Raw genomic sequence first — 18,766 nt, 5'->3', positions numbered from 1 at the left:
ATGTATGATAATGCTATTGATGACTAGATTTCGAGAAAGCCTAAGCAAGATACCCAATTATAATGACCTATTTACATAGATATATTTTAATTTACCCCGTGAACTTCAATTCAAATTTCAAAGGGATTTACTAACAGACAAGCACCCAAGATTCCTCAGATAGTCAGAACAATAATTCACATTATTGCATGTACGAATCTCCAGCAGAGCACCACAAAAATTAAAGTCATGAAAAAGAATAATAAGTAAAGAAAAAAAAAAGATTATCTAAATTAAAGCATCAACCATTTCTATGGAACTTCTTTCATACAAGATTGAATATTGATGACTCTCAAGAACAACTATATATATATAAAAGCTATGAACAACATCAAAGAGATTATTGATTCTCCCATGTCTAAATTATACTACATTATTTCTTGATTTTCTCACAAAAACAACGCCACAATGCTACAAAGCCAGAAACATATCACTAGAATTTCAAGTGTTCCTCTTGTTTATTTATGATACTAACAACAAAACTCTAGCAAAATTATTTCTGACACTCTAATCAGACAACTAATTAATTAAACATTATGTGAAAATTTGTACACATATCTACTAATTAATATGATCCAACCTCATGAGAATAGCAGATCGAATACCCTCTTCACTTCTGAGGATTCCACTGGGGACTTTTCCAACAACATCTTGAAGCATTAATTCATTGACACAAGTCATGCTAGCATGATGAACTTGAAACTCCATATCCCTCAATGCTCCCATGAGTCTCGCACCTGGGTGATTCACATTCTCACTTTGAACCCTAACCATGGCATCGTCCCCTATGATCTTCACATCCACCTCAGCAACAACGCCATTGCTACATTTCTCTTGATCCACTACGGTTGAGGAATTAGTCACCGTGCTTTGATTGTCCATAGTATCACCGGATTCGAGCTTCACCTTTTTCTTGCGCTGATAGTTATCTTTCTCGGATTCAAGATCTTTGATCTTCGCCTTCAACTCGTTGATGTAAGCAACGGCGTCGGACAATAAAGAAGCCTTGTCCATCCTCGAAACGTTCGGAACCACCGCTCGCAAGGCGTAGAATCGGTGGTTTAGTTTCTCCCTCCGTTGCCTCTCCGCCTCCACGTGATTCACCGGCGTTTCGCGGTTGAGGACCGGCTTCCTGCCTCTCTTGCTCTTTGGAGCTTCTAATTTGTTTTTATTTTCAGTATTTTCTGTTTTTAGAAAAGGACAGTCGGAGTCTGAGTGCTCCGACTCGGCGTACGAATCCTTGCTTTCTTTGTTGAAAGGGACGGTTACGTCCGCCTGCTTTCGTGAAATGCCTTGTTCTCTGCCTTCTTCGAGACCGGCCATGAAACTGATCTCGGCGAAGGAAAAGTCATCGTTGTCCTCGAAGATTTGCTGAACCGTGCTGTGGAGATTGTTATTGCTACAGTGGTTATTGTTATTGTTGTTGTTGTTGACCATGGAGTCTTCGAAGACGGACTTGACATGGTTGATGAGGTTCCAGTTCTGAGGGATGGTGTTGTAAGAACCCATCTCAACGACGCCGTTTGAGGTTGGAATACAGATCAAGGTTTCGATGCCGTGAGCGTGAGCTTCTTTGGCTCTCTCGCAGTTATAGAATTGAAGCTCTTCTTTGCTGTTGAGCCAAAGGACTGAACCCAAAGCAAAAGCCTTACCGGGTAGAGAAGAAGAGGAAGAGTTTGCTATGGGGAAGGTTCTGGTCAACGACATGACGTAGAACCATTCGGCGTCGTTTTGGTTGTGTTGTTGTTGCGTTTTGGTGTGTTTGGTGGTGTTGCCTTGGAAATGGCCTTCACCCCAAGCTAGGTAGAGGTTGCCATTGTCGTCCTTCGTGGTGCTCCAGAAGATGGCGTAGACCCACCAGCTTGGTTGCGATTGGAGAAGGAACTGAAGGTTTTGTTGAAGCATTTGTGTTGTTGATGATGATGGAGTTGTGGTAGAAACTAGAGATGAAGATGAAGAAGGTGAAATTATCAACTCTTCCATTATTTTTGAAAGAAAGTTTTTTGTGATGAGGAGAATAAAAATTGGGTATATAAATAGAAAGTTGTACGGAAAACAAGACAATACTATTTTGTAGCTAAATAAATAAACAAAAGGAGTGAGAATATTAGAAAATATGCATATATGGGTGAGAGTTGAGTAGAGAGATAGTTGGAGAATAAACTGGCTAAGGGTGAATTGAATTTAGGAGTGGATGGAGGGGGTTATATTATTGTTGGGTGAGTGAGTGAGAGTGGGAAATAGTTTGTGTTTTTGTTAGAAAATTTGGTGGGGGAATAAAGAATAGACTAATTTAGAGAATAGAGAATGGGTGTGGGTCCAAACTCCAAATCATACATAGGTAAGAGAAAATAATAATAATATAGTAAATTGGAGTCACTACTATTGGGCACCACAAGCACGTGATGTGAAAGCGATTTTTGCAATGGAAGCATGGATAGGAGAAATAGAAAAGTGGCACGTGGGTCGTGATCAGTGCTATGCTCTGTTTTACTTAATTGATTGAATCAACGAATGTGAATCTTGCTTGGGATATAATCGAACTCGATTACTCGTGTTTATTTGCTAGTATCTATTTTTTAAGGTAAGGACACAAATCTTTGAAATCATATCATAATACTAAATAGTTAGATTATCTTCACCAAATTATCCTCGAAAAACTTTAATTAACTGTGTAGCCGTGAAACATGAAATCGTCAACTTGTTAGTTGCAAGACCATGTTAGATATGATACTTGCAAGTTGTAAGAACACTCCTATATTTAAATTACTTTATATATCCAGACTACAGTGACTATGACAATTAGAATTTTTCTTTCAGACCTTTTCATAGCGTTTTTCTCTGTCCTTTTTTTTTATTATTCAAGAAACGATCATTTCCTTTAATGAAATATCATGACCTCGTTCGTTATGCCTATTATATGTATCTTCATTATTCCAAGTAATGTTGGTTTATAATCAATCCACGTGTATCAATTCGAAAGATATTTGAGGCTTTTTTATTTATATACGCATGGAAAAAACATTATTTCTCATAGGATCACATTATTTTTCATAGAATTTCGCTAGGGAGACAATGAACTATTTGTACAATGTGTACATGAACATCTCCCATACTATCTAGAATAACCATCCGAGTACTAGCGATAATAAACATCTTCTCAAAAACTTAAATTGATTTTGGAGTTCACCAAGGCTCAAACTCTTGATCTTTCGGATCTAGCGCTCTAATACCATGCATGATACCACTCATCCCAAAAATTTCAACTGATGGGAAAAGGTAACACTAATGATTATATCTCTAATCCTTTCTAAACTTCTATTGTACACATTGTATAAATATTCCATTGGCTCCTCATACTTTCCCTTTCTGATAATGCGCACGTCTCAAAAGTGTTTTTGAAATGTGCATGGCCATTTCATGCCAAGTATTCGCAAAATGGAATTAGCCTCCATTTCAAGAAAGGTGCATACGAAATTGGTGAGGAGTACTGTGCGCGTCAGAGAATCCATTCCAAGAGAGGCAAACACAAAATGGAGCAACTCATATATACCAGCCACGAAATGGAGTAATTCGCGACTGACACACGCGAAATGGAACTTCAATGGAACTGAACACGAAATGATTTACTACTTGTATAAATGATTTATTCTTCATTAACTTTAAAGTATAAATATTAATAAAAATACTCGAATTTAGATTCAATTAAAATATCAAAACAAATAAAAATATAAATTCAAATTTTGTATTTTAGTTCAAATTCTAAAAATCTACATTTTTTCGAATTTATAAATTCAAAATGAAACAATAAATAATTTTAAAAAATTATTCTTTGACTCATTAGCATCTAAAGAGTCATAAATGAGACTTTTAATGTTGAAAAAGTTAATATAAAGTATAGCTCTTCAAAGTGGCATATGAATTAAAACTTAGATTTTTCAGAGTTAGAAGTAACGTATCATATCATCAGAACGTTTGTTCTACACTTAATTTTACAAATTAAATGATAATTTAATTAATATAATATTTTAATTATTTTTCAAATCATATATTGTATAAATCGAATTAAGTTGATTCAATTTCAATATATAGAAGTATGTATTATAATTTTGAGCTTCATTTATTTTATTTATATAAATAATCCAAAATTAAATTTATATAATATTTTATAATGTTATCCATTAAGAGCATGAGAATGTGCAATATAATAATAGAGATAATCGTAATAAAGCCCATCAAATTGGTGTAATGTTAAAAAAATTTAATTTTATAATCATTATCACATTTTATTGCATATACGGAGTAAGAAATTCAATTGATTTAAGATTGAACATTAACTGTAGAATGAGTTATGCACGAGTTATGCACGCAGCTGAATAATGTATGACCCATCATTCATATATGAGTGGCCATTTCGTGTTCAGCTCCATTGAAGTCCAGGAGTGGTCCATTTTGTGTTCAGCTCCATTGAAATTTCCATTTAGCGTGTGTCAGTCATGGATTGATCCATTTTGTGGCTGATATACATAAGTTGCTCCATTTCATGCCTACCTCCCTTGGAATAGGTTCTCTGACGCGTACAATACTCCTCACCCATTTTGTGTGCACCTCCCTTAAAATGGAGACTAATTCCATTTCGTGAATACTTGGCATGAAATGGCCATGCGCATTTCAGGAACACTTTTGAGGCATGCGCATTATGGGAAATAATGTTTTTTCCATGTGTATATAAATAAAAAAGTCGAGAGAGAATTGTATCAGTAATCAAAGAAAGAGAAGATTGTTATTATTGATGTGTGAATTGCACGAGACTTTAGCCTCCTATTTATATACGTACAAGAGGTCACTTTTTCAAATTTTATAAAGTTCATTCTCTCTTGAGAATGGACATCCATGTTGATCGTTATCACAACACTCTTTCTTGGATGTCCATTTAGGATTATGTCTCATTAAAACCTTACTAAAGAAAAATTCATTGAAAAAACTTTAGTGAAGAAAAAATAGTACAATATCCTTTGTGATGGGACTGCCTCGTTAAAAATCTTGTCAAGAAAAATTTAATGGAAAAAAATATGACCAAGAAAAAAAGGGTACAGTCTCCCCCTCTTCTCAACATCATTTAACATCTCGAAATCGGCGCATCCCAATATGATGTACCAATTTTTCAGAGGAGGATTTTGGGAGTGACTTTGTAAATAAATTTGCCAAATTATCACTTGAACGGATCTGTTGGATATCAATTGTCCCTTAATTTTGAAGATCATGAGTGAAGAAGAATTTGGGAGAAATATGCTTTGTTCTGTCACCTTTGATGTATCCACCCTTAAGTTGAGCAATGCATGCTGTATTATCTTCAAACAGGATAGTTGGAGTTATCTTATGATCAATTAGTCCACATGATGACAGAATATATTGGATCAGACTCATGAGCCAAAAACACTCGCGACTTGCTTCATGTATTGCTAGTATTTCAGAATGATTAGAGGATGTTGCTGTAATTGTCTGTTTTGTGGATCTCCATGATATAGCTGTACCACCATATGTGAACAGGTATCCTGTTTGAGATCTTCCTTTATGTGGATCAGACAAGTATCCTGCATATGCATACTCAACTAGTTGTGACTTAGATCCATAAGGATAAAAAAATCCCATATCAACCGTTCCATGAAGATATCGAAAGATTTGTTTGATTCAATTCCAATATCTTCTGGTTGGAGAGGAACTATACCTTGCTAGTAAATTCACAGCAATGATATATCGGGTTGTGTATTATTAGCAAGATACACTAGCGCTCCAATTATACTAAGATATGATACTTTAGGACCAAGGATATCTTCATTTTCTTCCTTAGGATGGAATTGATCATTTTCCACATCCAAAGACCTTACGATCATTAGGGTACTTAATGGATGTGACTTATCCATATAAAATATCTTCAAAATTTTTTCTGTATATGTTGTTTGATGAATAAATATCCTATTTTTTGTATGCTCGATCTGCAAGTCGAGACAAAATTTAGTATTTTCAAGATCTTTCATCTCAAACTCTTTTTTAGAGTTTTTATAATTGTTAGAATCTCTTCAGGAGTTCCAATTATATTTAAATCATCAACGTACACAGCAATTATAATGAATCCAGATGCAGATTTCTTTATCACATGGGCAGATATCATCATTTTTAAATTTGTTTTTAGTTAGATACTCATTCAGACGATTATACCACATTCGTTCAGATTGCTTTAGACCGTATAAAGATCTTTGCAATTTGACTGAGTATAGCCCTTGTCAATATTCATTAGATGGTTTAGATATCTTTAATCCTTCAAGAACTTTCATAAGTAGGCTGTTACCACATCCATTAAATGCATATGTAGTTTATGATATGTGGATAAACTGACCAAATAACGCAATGTTATTGCATACACTACAGGAGAATATGTTTCTTCATAATCTATAACGGGCCTTTGTGAAAAACCTTGTGCCACAAGTCGAGTTTTGTAGCGTACAACTTCATTTTTCTCATTTCATTTTCTCACAAATATTCATCTGTATCCAACAGGTTTTACATCTTCTGGTGTACAGACTACAGGTCCAAAGACTTCACATTTTGTAAGTGAGTCTAACTCAGCTTTCATAGCTTCTTCCCATTTTGGCCAATCATTCCTTTGTCGACATTTTTCGATTGTTCTTGGCTCAAGATCCTTACTTTCATGCATGATATTTAATGCCACATTATATGCAAATATTTCATTGACAATTATCTTATTTCGATCCCATTTTTCTCCTGTAAAGACATAATTTATCGAGATCTCGTCATTTTCACAATTTTCAGGTACCTGAACGTCTTCTAGCATTAAAACTATATTAGAATTTTGGACAACTGCAGGTGTCTTTATTATGTCTTTTCCAATAGGAATAGTATTTACCTCTTTTATTTATCGATGATTTTTGTCTTTAGAACCGACAGGTCTACCTCACTTCTGGCGTGAATTTGTATCAGTGGCCACTTATCCAACTGGAACATCAATTTGAATTGGGGCGTTTTTCGTTGGTATATAAGATTTGGTTATCCTTTTTGTATCGAAAAATGCATCAGACAATTTATTTGCTATTCTTTGCAAATGTATAATCTTTTAAACTTCTGGTTCACAATGCCCTGATCGAGGATCTAAATGCATTAAGGATAATGCATTCAAATTAAGTTCCTTTTCAGGAAGCTTATTCTCTCGCCCTAATGTTGAAAATTTTGATTCATCAAAATGACAATCAACAAATTGAATTTTAAATACATCTCTAGTTTGTATCTCAAGATACCTCACTATAGAGGGAGAATCATATCCAACATATATCCCTAATTTTCTTTGGAGTCCCATTTTGGTGCGAGAAGGTGGTGCAATGAGAACATATATCGCACACCCGAATATCCTTAAATGAAAAATATTTGGCCGCTGGCCAAAAGCTAATTGCATAGGAGAGAACTAATGGTAACTCATTGGCCTCAAACGAATAAGTGCTGCGCCATGTAAAATAGCATGCCCCCAAGCCGATGTTGGGAGATTTGTTCTCATAAGTAAGGGTCTAGCAATTAATTGGAGGCGTTTAATAAGTGATTCTGCTAACTCATTTTGTGTGTGAACATGAGTTACTGGATGTTCAACACTTATTCCGTTAGCCATACAATAAGCATCAAAGGTTTAGGAAGTAAATTCACCAGCATTAACAAGACGAATTGCTTTGATTGGATTTTCTAGAAACTGTGCTTTTAATCGAATAATTTGAGCAAGTAATCTCGCAAACGCCAGGTTGTGAGAAGACAATAAGCACACATGTGATCATCTCGAAGATGCATCTATTAGGACCACAAAATATCTAAAAGATTCACATGGTGGATGAATAGGTCCACATGTATCGCCTTGAATCCTTTCTAGGAATTCAGGGGACTCAAATCCAATCTTTATTGGTGATGGCCTTAAAATTAGCTTTCCTTGAGAACATGCAGCACAATAAAATTCACTAGATTTAAGAATCTTTTGATTTTTTAGTGAATGTCCATGAGAGTTTTCAATAATTCTCTGCATCATGGTTGTTCCCGAATGACCCAATCGATGATGCCAAGTTATGAATTCATTTGGACTAGTAAACTTCTGGTTTATAATAGCACGTGATTCAATTGCACTAATCTTGGTATAATATAACCCAGATGAGAGTGAGGGTAACTTTTTTAATATAACCTATTTAATATAACTCATGATTTTTCTCATTCATTGTTTCAATATGATATCCATTTCGGTGAATATCTTTGAAACTCAATAAGTTCCTTAGAGATTTAGTAGATAATAGTGCATTATTTATTATGAATTTTGTTCCTCTAGAAATCAAAATTATAGCTCTTCCGGAGCCTTCTATCATATTGTCTAAGCCAATAATAGTATTAACATATTCTTCTTTTAGCACAAGATGGGTAAAATATATATTACTTTTGAGAATAGTATGCGAACTTGCACTATCCGCAAGGCAAACATCTTCACCATATGTCCTTGCCATTTTTTTCATAGACAAATAATAATAAATGAGTAAAAATATTTGCACTGTAAAATTATATTTTTTGATTGAAAATATTTTTCTAAGAAGTATAATATATACTAAAAATTTTATTATTATCATATTGGCACATTCAGTAATTTTTGAAATTCATAAATATTTTATTATACACCATACTTGAAATTCAGATGCATAGAAAATAAAACATAACAATAAGTTTCTTACATTATTTATTTGCATGAATACTCACATATTAAACTATTCTATCATTGATCAAATGACCAATATTTCCTTCAAGATCCTCAACGAAATCAGATACATCATAATGAATGGTGAAATTTTCAGCATCATTTGAAACGAAATTCGTCTCCTTTCCTTTATCGTCCTTTTTCAAAGATGCTTGATAAAGATCGACTGGGTGCCTTGGGATACGACAGGTACGCGACAAATGGCCCTTTTTCATAACAACAGAAACATTTATCCTCTGTTGATTTATTTTGCCCGATATTTCTTTCTTTATCCAACTTCTAGTGAGATCCTTTCTTATGAACATAATTCCTTTTCCTTCTATAAATTTTTTTGTTACTAAAACCTTGTCATTTACCTCTTCTGGAGTAATGATTTGCCGCATTTGCTTCAGAAAATGGGGCGGCACCAGCGGGGCGCGCTTCATGATTTTTTAAAAGTAACTCATTGTTGCATTCAGCAACAAGAAGACAAGAAATTAACTTAGAATATTTTTTAAATACTTTTTCTCGATGCTGCTGCTGCAGGAGCACATTCGAGGCATGGAAGGTTGAGAAAGTTTTCTCTAACATATCATTATCAGTTATCTTTTTCCACATAATTTCATTCGTGAGGTAATTCGAAACATTGTTGAATTATATTTATTTATAGATTTAAAATCCTGTAGACGCAAGTGCGTCCATTCATATCGGGTTTGAGAAAGTATCACCGTCTTTTAATAACTGTACCTTTCTTCAAGGTCTTTCCATAGAAGATCTGCAGGATCTTTTAATGTAAGATATTCATTTTTCAATCCTTCATCAAGATGATGACGAAGGAAGATCATGACCTTGGCTTTATCCTTTTGAGATGCATTATTTTCAGCCTTAATGGTATCTACAAGATCCATTAAATCAAGATGAATTTCAACATCTAATATCCATGATAAATAGTTGTTTCCAGATATATCAAGAGCATTAAATTCAAGATAAGAGAGTTTCGACATAATGAAAATTTGTTACCTAAGTCTTCCTAAAATTTTATCAGAGTCTCGTGCTGATAACGTGTTCTAAAATAAACAAATAAATAAATAAATAAAGAAGATGTAATAAATATAAAAAATAAGTAAGTATAATTAGATAACAATATTCACCGTAATTACTATCTCAATATAATAGAGATAATTAATATATTTACTAATATTATATATAAAGAGTGAGAGAGAAGAATATTTAAAATACTTGTAAAATAAAGAAAGAGAGAGAATTATATTAATAATAAGAGAGTGAGAGAGAAAATTGTTATTATTGATGTGTGAATTAACTAAGACTTTAGCCTCCTATTTATATATGTACAAGAAGTCACTTTTTCAAATTTTATAAAATTCATTCGTTCTCTTTTGAGAATGAACATCTACGTTAATCCTTATCACAATACTTAAAATTAATAGTTTAAGTGTTTTTTTTTTTTTAATCAGGACAAATTGAAACGAACTTCTTAAGTTCATTTTCTCAATACCTAATATTGTGTGATTTCCAAACAATCTCTTCCTCTCTCATTTAAGATATAATGAAAAAAATGAGTGTTTGGTTTATTTCGTTTTCAAGCCAATAATAAAGAGAAAATGTATTTACCTTTGTGCCTATCTTTATTTCCGATGAAATTAGTGTGTGTTTTACAGACTTTAAATTTGATACTAACAATGTAATGATTAGTTTTGATTACCAGTGTCATCTACTCCACTCTTAATATCCGGACTTAACATTTTCGGTAAATATAGTGCTTATAATTGGTATAACCCTTATAGTAGATATGCTCTTGAAAATTATATTTAAAAAAAAGTAAGATATACTTTTTGTCCTTAAAGTTTGACAAAAATTTTAAAAATATCCCTAAGTTTTATTTTGTTTCAATTTTGTTCCAAAAGTTTTCGATTTGCATCAAATATACCCTTAGCGGCTAATTTTTCAAAAAATTTAAGACCAATTCAACAACAATTTTATAAGAACAACCCTCAACACAAGCAAATTAAGCATCATTTTCATGTATTATTGTTAGATTGGTCTTAAATTTTTTGAAAATTTAGTCATCGGGGGTATATTTGATGCAAATCAAAAACTTCTGGAACAAAATTGAAACAAAATAAAACTTAAGGGTATTTTTAAAACTTTTACTAAACTTCAGAAACAAAAAATATACTTTACCCAAAAAAAAATTACATCATCTGTTTGTAAAAAATTATGTCCTTTTTGCATAATAACAAATATTTTGTTGGTAAAATAAAAAATTATAATTTAAAGCATGATGTTGGACTACCCTTTCTCCATGTACTAGGACATGTGAAAAAGAATGATGTGGCACTATTGGAGCATAATTAGAACTAGCGGTGCAAAGGTGGTGGAATTCGCAGAGGCAGATGCAGAGGTGCATTCATGGAACTGTAGCTCCTACATAGTGTTTGTTTAGTTTAGTGTCTATATCTATTAGAGACATAAACATAGTATTATACATTTACCGTTTGTTTATGAGACACAAATTTTTATCGATATAATGGTATATAAGTATACATAAAATATATATTTAATATTTTTTCTCTAAGTGAGATACTAATTTTAGATATAGACATAAATTTTTTTATATTTTTATTTTTATTTTTATTATCTTTTTTTATTTTCATTTTTACTTTTCATAACATAATTTCTCACTCTTCCCATATTTCTTTTTATCTTTCTTTCTCCTTCCTCCCTTTATCTTTTTCTCTCTCTTCTTTTGTCACTATTCCTCTCCATCCATCACTACTCTATATGTCACCACTATTGTCACCGCTATCACCGTCACTCACCTCATCTCTTCGTCTTCTCCTTTTTTTTTGAGTTGTCTACACCTTTTTGTTTATCTGCTAGTGTCTTCTTTTTCATTTGACTACTTTGTACTTATTTCTGATGTTCTGCGCTTTCGCTCTCTGAGTCACTGTCGCCATTCCACTAGTGCCGTTGGAACGATATTGTCTTGAGTCTTTTCTTTTCTCGTTCCCTTCCTTCCTCGTCAATTTTGTCCGGATCTACACCTACTCTCCTTTTTTGCCAGATATACATTAACTCCTTCCCCATCACCTTCTTCTTCTTCTTTGCTTTTGCTATTTTTCTCAACCCTTATCACATCTCTCTCACCTTCTTTTTCTTTGCTTCTGTCATTTTTCAGATTTTTTTATTTTATTTTATTTTGCATCAGTTTTTTTTTTTAAATAATTGATGAACTCTTTTATTGTTTCAATTTTTTTATTTGAATTGTAAAACTAATAATTAAATTTTATTGGTGACATTAATTTTGATTGAAGGTTGAAAAATTAATAGTAATTGAAAAATCAGGAATAATGATAGTGGTGGTGATGATAGTTATACTTGGGATAAAATAAATATTTAAATTAGAAAATTATGTCTTAATGTCGTATCATCACTAAACATGTCACACAAATTTGTGTATATCAGTATTTATGTCTATTTGTGTATTTGTGTTTGTGTCTTTGTGTTCAAAGGACACCAACCAAACAGAGCCTTAGGTAACGGAAATGGACTATCCATTGTGTATCCGCAGCAGTTGCAATATGATCATTGCTTGAAGGGCGCGACGCCACGACCTCGCCCAAGGGAGCTGTGCTGAGAATCAATGGCAGTAGTGATGGTTCACAAATCATCCAAGAGAGCATTTGTGGCTTGTAACTGACCCTCATGTTGTATGACAAGTGCAAAGACTCTGTTTACTAGTGGCAGTGGATCCAAAAGCAGAACTTGCGATCTAATTACAAATAATTTGTCATCAAGGCTTTTGAAAAAGCGAATGATGAAGTTATAGTATTTGTGAACTTTCATTGGACAGGGACAAAGTGGAAAAGGTCGTAAGTTATTAAGTTCTTCCTAAAGTGATTTTTAAAGCAGTATATATTTCAGGAACTGAAAGGTTGCCTTGTTTAAGGGCATAGACCTCCTTTTGAAGTTCAGCAATTCTAAGATCACTCTGAGAAAAATATTCTTTGAGACCGATCCACACAAAAGTAGTGAAAAAGTAAATCACACTCCGAGTAATGGAAGGAGAAAAAGAATAAAAGGTTGGGTCATCTAGTAGAGGAGGTTAAGGAACAGAGTCAATGAAAAAAATCATACTTATTTCTGGAGACAATAGCTATGGAGTTAATCACTCCCTAGAAGAATAGTGGTGACGACCAAGACAAAAGTGAAATTTTCACTAGAATGTATAAAGTAGGAATTGATAAGATTTGTATAAATTTTAAGATTGTGCTTTCATTGTAGAGGAGGAAAAAGAGAAAGAGGGTGACTGATGATTAGGATTAGCTATTTTGACCATAAATACCAGCAGAATTCAAAATTTAAAAATAGAGACATAGATGAAGAAATAATTTTGTGTGTGTATTCTTATTGATATCCCAATTATTAAAGTGATATATATACAATCAGCAATAACAATAAAATCTATAAAATCTACAAAAAAAATTTATCAGGTGACAAATTGGTGAGTCATTATAACTGAATTTTTTTTAGAAGTCAAGTTGATGAAATGTAGAAAAAGTGGAGAATGTGATGAAATCTCTAATATAATTAGTTTATTGGGCTTGATATTTTTTTGGATTTGATGGTTATCAGTAGTTAAGAGAAGGGGAGTTGAATCTTGGCCTCCTTTTGATTTAGCTTTTAGCCTTGTATTCTGTGAGAGTAGAAAACAAGAGAGACTTCAGTTTTGTCTCATGACACAGTAAGAGTTAGAACAGAGTTCCTTGCAAGATGTGATATAGTAAAAAGTTGCTTTATAGTGAAATCATGAGATACTTTATTTTTGTCTCCTATAGTGCAGAATCAGAAACAGATAAGAGAGTAAAGAATGACACACAGGTGTATCATGGTTCAGCTACCCAGTACAATGTAGCCTACATTCAATCTCCATCACAATAGTAATAGAATTTCACTATCTTTCAACAGATTACAATCACCAATTCTCCCTAGGATTCTACCCAATCCTATCTAGGACAAGTCCAATTTCTAACCCAAACTGAACTTGACTAGGAATTCACCCTAGCTTTTCAACCACAAAGTGCTAACCCAACTTGCAAGGAAATTTCTTCAGGATCATGACAACAAAACAGAAAAATTTACAAAATTTTTTTGAGATAACTATGACTTTTTCTCCAAGTTTAACTCTTTGTCTTTTACCACTCAATGGCTTTTACTTACAAACTTCACCAATTTGTCTTTTTTCATTGAAACTTAGACAGACTAAACTGAAAAAAAGAAGACATAATGAAAACCATGAAGGAGAAGAATAAACAACTCAAAGAGCTATGGAAACCCAAACGTTGTGCTCTAACTCCTTACTCTAATCCTTGGCCGTTCACCCTTATTATAGAAGAGGAAGCTTCCTAGGTTTGAAACCTTACTTCAACACATGTTGATTTTTTTTTCTCCCAAGATCAAAATCAGCAGCGGCATTCAGAGGAGAAAGAGAGGACAGAAGCAGTGACATGCAACTATACCTTCTATCTTCTCTTTCAACCTTTTTCATCTTGCTTCTTGAATCTGAGCCGTGCATCCTTGCTTTGGCTCCAAGTATGATTTTTTATCGTTGATAAATAGCAAAACACCATTGACTTCACTTTCTTCATTTTTCAATTTGGTGCTTGTTCAGAGTTGATTTCTTCACCGTTCTTTGATGAAGCACAAATAGAAAAATTACCTTTTTGTGATTTTCTTTACTAATGAGATTTTTCCTTTTTGCTATATCCCCTTTTAACTTCTCTCCTTTCATGAAATCGAAATTTTACTTTCTGAACCTCGCTTTGTCCTAACTTCAGAATTTTTCCGTTCTTTCTTTTTGTTTCAGAATGATGTGATGTGAAAGAAAGAGAGGAGAGAGAAGAGAGAGTTTTAGTTTGGTGGGTGAAGTGTGTTCAAATGAAATGAAGTTTGAATTTCTTGATTAGAGACTTAGTGGAGTGAATGAATTTGGGTGTGACCACCAAATTTGGCATACGTTTGTTCTTGTGCCAATGTGTTTTCTTTCTTTCTCATAGTTTCAGCCATTCAATCTTTGGATCAAGATTGTTTGGAATGAATGGTTTGTTTAAGTTGAACTTAATATTGGGTTAGAGTGTGTGTGGGGCCGGTTCTATATGACTTGAGTCATTGTTTTTTAGACCAGTTTCAATTCATTTAAATTCTGCACACTAAGCAAAATAAATTACACAAAGTGTGTGTTTGGATTACAGTTTGCAAACGGAAGTTTGCATAGAATTGATTTTGCAAACTTGATTTTGATGAAAAGTAAGTTTGTGTTAACGTGATTTATGTTTGGCAATCTTTATGTCAAAATAAATTATAGTAAAATAAATGTTGTTTGGATTATACTATTCAAAATCACTTTTAGATGAAAAATTACTAAAAGAGACATCAATTAAAATAATTTTGAATGTTATTCTATTATTTTACTTTAGATATTTGAATAAATCTTTTTAATTCATTTTATAATAATGTTAATATTTACTTACTAAATTAAAGTGACATATAAAAATTGACAATATAGGACTTTTTTGGTATCCAACATTCATAATTTTATTAATACTTATGAATAATTTTTTATTTAATTTGTCTTTTTTAATGGGATCAATTAATCTATATTATAAAAAAGTTACAATAAAATATAATATATGAAAATTATAATTATAAATTTTACATCGTCGAATAAAAAATAAAAAAGACACTTTACATATTAAATATAAAGAACAGTAAATAATAAAAAAAAATTATATGAACTAAAAAACAATAAGAAATAAAAATATAAAAGGGAGTACTATATATTTTATAATATTAAACAAAAAAATTATTTTATAATTTATTTTAGTGTCGTTAGTACTCTTTAATCTAGTGTCATTTTGGACTATAAATTTTTATTATTTATAACTCTTTTGTTACTTATAATTAGTATATAATAAAAATAAAAATAAAGTACAGTAAGAAGTACAATAAAAATAAAAAATAAAAACAAAAAAAATTTATACAAACATAGTATATAATAATCACACCCAACAACATATATTATATGAACAAAAAAATTATAATAAAAAGTAAATAAAATTCATATAAAAAAAATCAAATAAAAAAATAAAAAAAATTATACACAACATAAATATAGTACAATAAAAGATAGAAAAAAATAATTTATATAAATAAAAAATAATAAAAATTAATAAAAATTAATAAAAATAAAAATTTATATCAACAATAGTTGTCATATAAATAAAAAATATAATAAAAATATAACAATACATCAGAAAAATGAGATGAAAAATATTTATTATATAAATAAAAAATATAATAAAAAACATAAAAATCAAAATATGAAAGAAAGAAGTAAAAATAATAAAAAAATTTAAAATCTTTATCTTGGCAGTGATGAAAATAAATCTGGAAAAAAAATTTTTAACCAAGAATATAAAGAGAAGAACATACAGAAAGTGTGAAATTATGTGGTTATGTGCATCTTTTTTATAGAAGAAATGAAGAGTACAGTTGGTAGATATGGAATAAATTTCTTATCTAATTCCTCCAACGATAATTAACTTTCCCAATGTGAACGCAGAAGCTTGAATTTTTAGCTTCACGAGAACGTACGTTTAGAGGTGAAAGCACTTCTGGGTTAGGGGTTCCAAAAAGTTGCCAAACATGACAATGAAACGTTTAAGACGCTCAAACGGACTTTTCTATTCTCGAACGTGAACCCCAAACACACCCAAATAATTTGATATTAATCAAATAATGTTTAGTCATCATCTTAATTATAGTTTAGTTCTCGCCAATGAGTTATAGCTCAAATGGCATAGACTTCCCATACTCAATTAAGAGGTCGCGGGTTCGAGTCTCCTATCTTTGGTAAAAAAAAAATTATAGTTTAGTTCTCTAAACTCAACAAGATTAAATTAAGATGTTTTTGTTATTGATATGGATTGATGAAGGAGATTGATTTGATAACTGTTACGGATCCGGCCCACCGTCCCGGATCCAAGACCGAACCCAACACCGGTTCCCCGGGTCCGACCCGTTCCCCTCTTCTAGAAGGCCCGAATACGGCACTCTCAAGATTCCTAACCGACTTTTGAATTCAAACGTCTCCCTTATCTTAGCCAAATAAGATAAGATAAGACATTCACCATCACCTATAAATAAAGGGCCCAGGTCCCTTCAGGTAATCATTCATTCCACACACCTTATACCTCTCAGATCCATTCTGACTTGAGCGTCTGAGTGTCTTTGCAGGTACCTCCCCCCATCGCTCCAGTCAAGTGATCCGGCATCCGCCTCGACCCGCAGGTTCCCGATCCATCTCTCAACCCGTACCAGAGACATCTTGTACATTGGCGCCGTCTGTGGGGACCTGCGCCGACTAAATCGGAATGGGGGATATACCGGAAGAAGCCTCCTCAAGTCGAGAGGACTCTCGACCAAGAAATCTGACCCCAGAACATCAAGAGGTCACAAACCAAGCTAGGATAATGAGCGCTATCCACCACACAAACGATCGTATATTTACGGAACCGCGACACCCCAAGAACACGGGAGACAAAGCAGCTCAAATCATCCAAGATCTCTGCCTCCGGGTCCAAGAGCTCGAAGGCAAATTGACCACCAAAAACAGACTCCATAACGAACACGGAAGCCATGCGAATTCCCGGTCAAAATCTCGTCGCGGCAGGTCGCCGACTCGGCGACATGGTACGAGAAACGATCGCAGCACCTCGCGCGACCACAGACGGGAGAAATCGCCAGAACGGCGATACAGCAAAAGGCACAACCGTAGCGCTTCCCGAGACCTAAGCCACCAGCGCGACTCAGATGAAGAGCGGCGACACCGAGACACAAAACGCACGAGAAACGACCATATAATAATGGGCGCTACACCCTTTACAGAAAGAATCCTAAGAGCAAAACTCCCCAAAGGCTTCGACAAACCTACCGATATGAAGTACGATGGAACTAAGGATCCCCAAGAACACCTAACGGCTTTTGAAGCCAGAATGAACCTAGAAGGAGCGGCCGACGCGGTCCGATGCAGAGCCTTCCCGGTAACCCTCGCCGGGCCAGCGATCAAATGGTTCAACGCCCTCCCAAACGGATCCATAGCCAGTTTCCACGATATTACACGAAAATTCATGGCCCAGTTCACTACTAGGATCACTAAAGCCAAACACCCCATCAGCTTGCTTGGGGTCACACAAAAACAAGACGAATCCACAAGAAAATACCTCGACCGCTTCAACGACGAATGCCTAACGGTCAACGGACTCACGGATTCCGTCGCAAGCCTTTGCCTGACCAATGGGCTAATGAACGAAGATTTTCGCAAACACCTCACCACCAGACCGGTATGGACCATGCATGAGATCCAGAACGTCGCCAAAGACTACATCAACGACGAAGAAGTCAGCCAGGTCGTCGCGGCCAACAAGCGGTAGCACGGCAACACCCAACGCGGCAATTCGGCTTCTCACCATAACCCAACACCCAAAGAGAATCAACGGGACCACCCGAGGCCGACCAGCCGGCCACCGAGAATAGGCAAATTCTCTAATTACACGCCCCTAACTGCACCAATTACCGAGATATACCACCAAATAGCAGATCGAGGCATCATTCCAAAAGCCCGACAACTCAAGGAAAGGACAGGAGGCAACAAAACCCTCTACTGCGAATACCACCGAGGTTACGGTCACAAAACACAAGATTGTTTCAACCTTAAAGACGCCCTTGAACAAGCCATACGAAACGGAAAACTCCCAGAATTTGCCAAAATCATCAGAGAACCGAGACGCGCGGAGAGAGACAGGTCACCGGAGAGAGAATGACGTAACCCGAGAACCCAAAAGCAACCCCCTAGAGAAAGTCCAGAGGAAGACCCGACCA

General features: G+C 34.1%; 1 protein-coding gene across 1 annotated transcript; it reads right to left on the bottom strand.

Moving 5' to 3' along the window:
• Positions 1-366: 366 nt before the first annotated feature.
• LOC107624064 (basic helix-loop-helix (bHLH) DNA-binding superfamily protein) lies at positions 367-2,259 on the bottom strand. Its single transcript, XM_016326510.3, has one exon. It carries the CDS (start codon positions 2,020-2,022, stop codon positions 601-603), a length of 1,422 nt encoding a protein of 473 aa, XP_016181996.2. The 5' UTR covers positions 2,023-2,259; the 3' UTR covers positions 367-600.
• Positions 2,260-18,766: the final 16,507 nt, after the last annotated feature.

The sequence above is a fragment of the Arachis ipaensis genome, chromosome B2 (genome assembly GCF_059453495.1).
Source record: "Arachis ipaensis isolate K30076 ecotype BB chromosome B2, ASM5945349v1, whole genome shotgun sequence".
Taxonomy (NCBI): Eukaryota; Viridiplantae; Streptophyta; class Magnoliopsida; order Fabales; family Fabaceae; genus Arachis; species Arachis ipaensis.
Note: the sequence above shows the minus strand (reverse complement) of the source record. Positions and strands in the feature narration are given on the sequence as shown.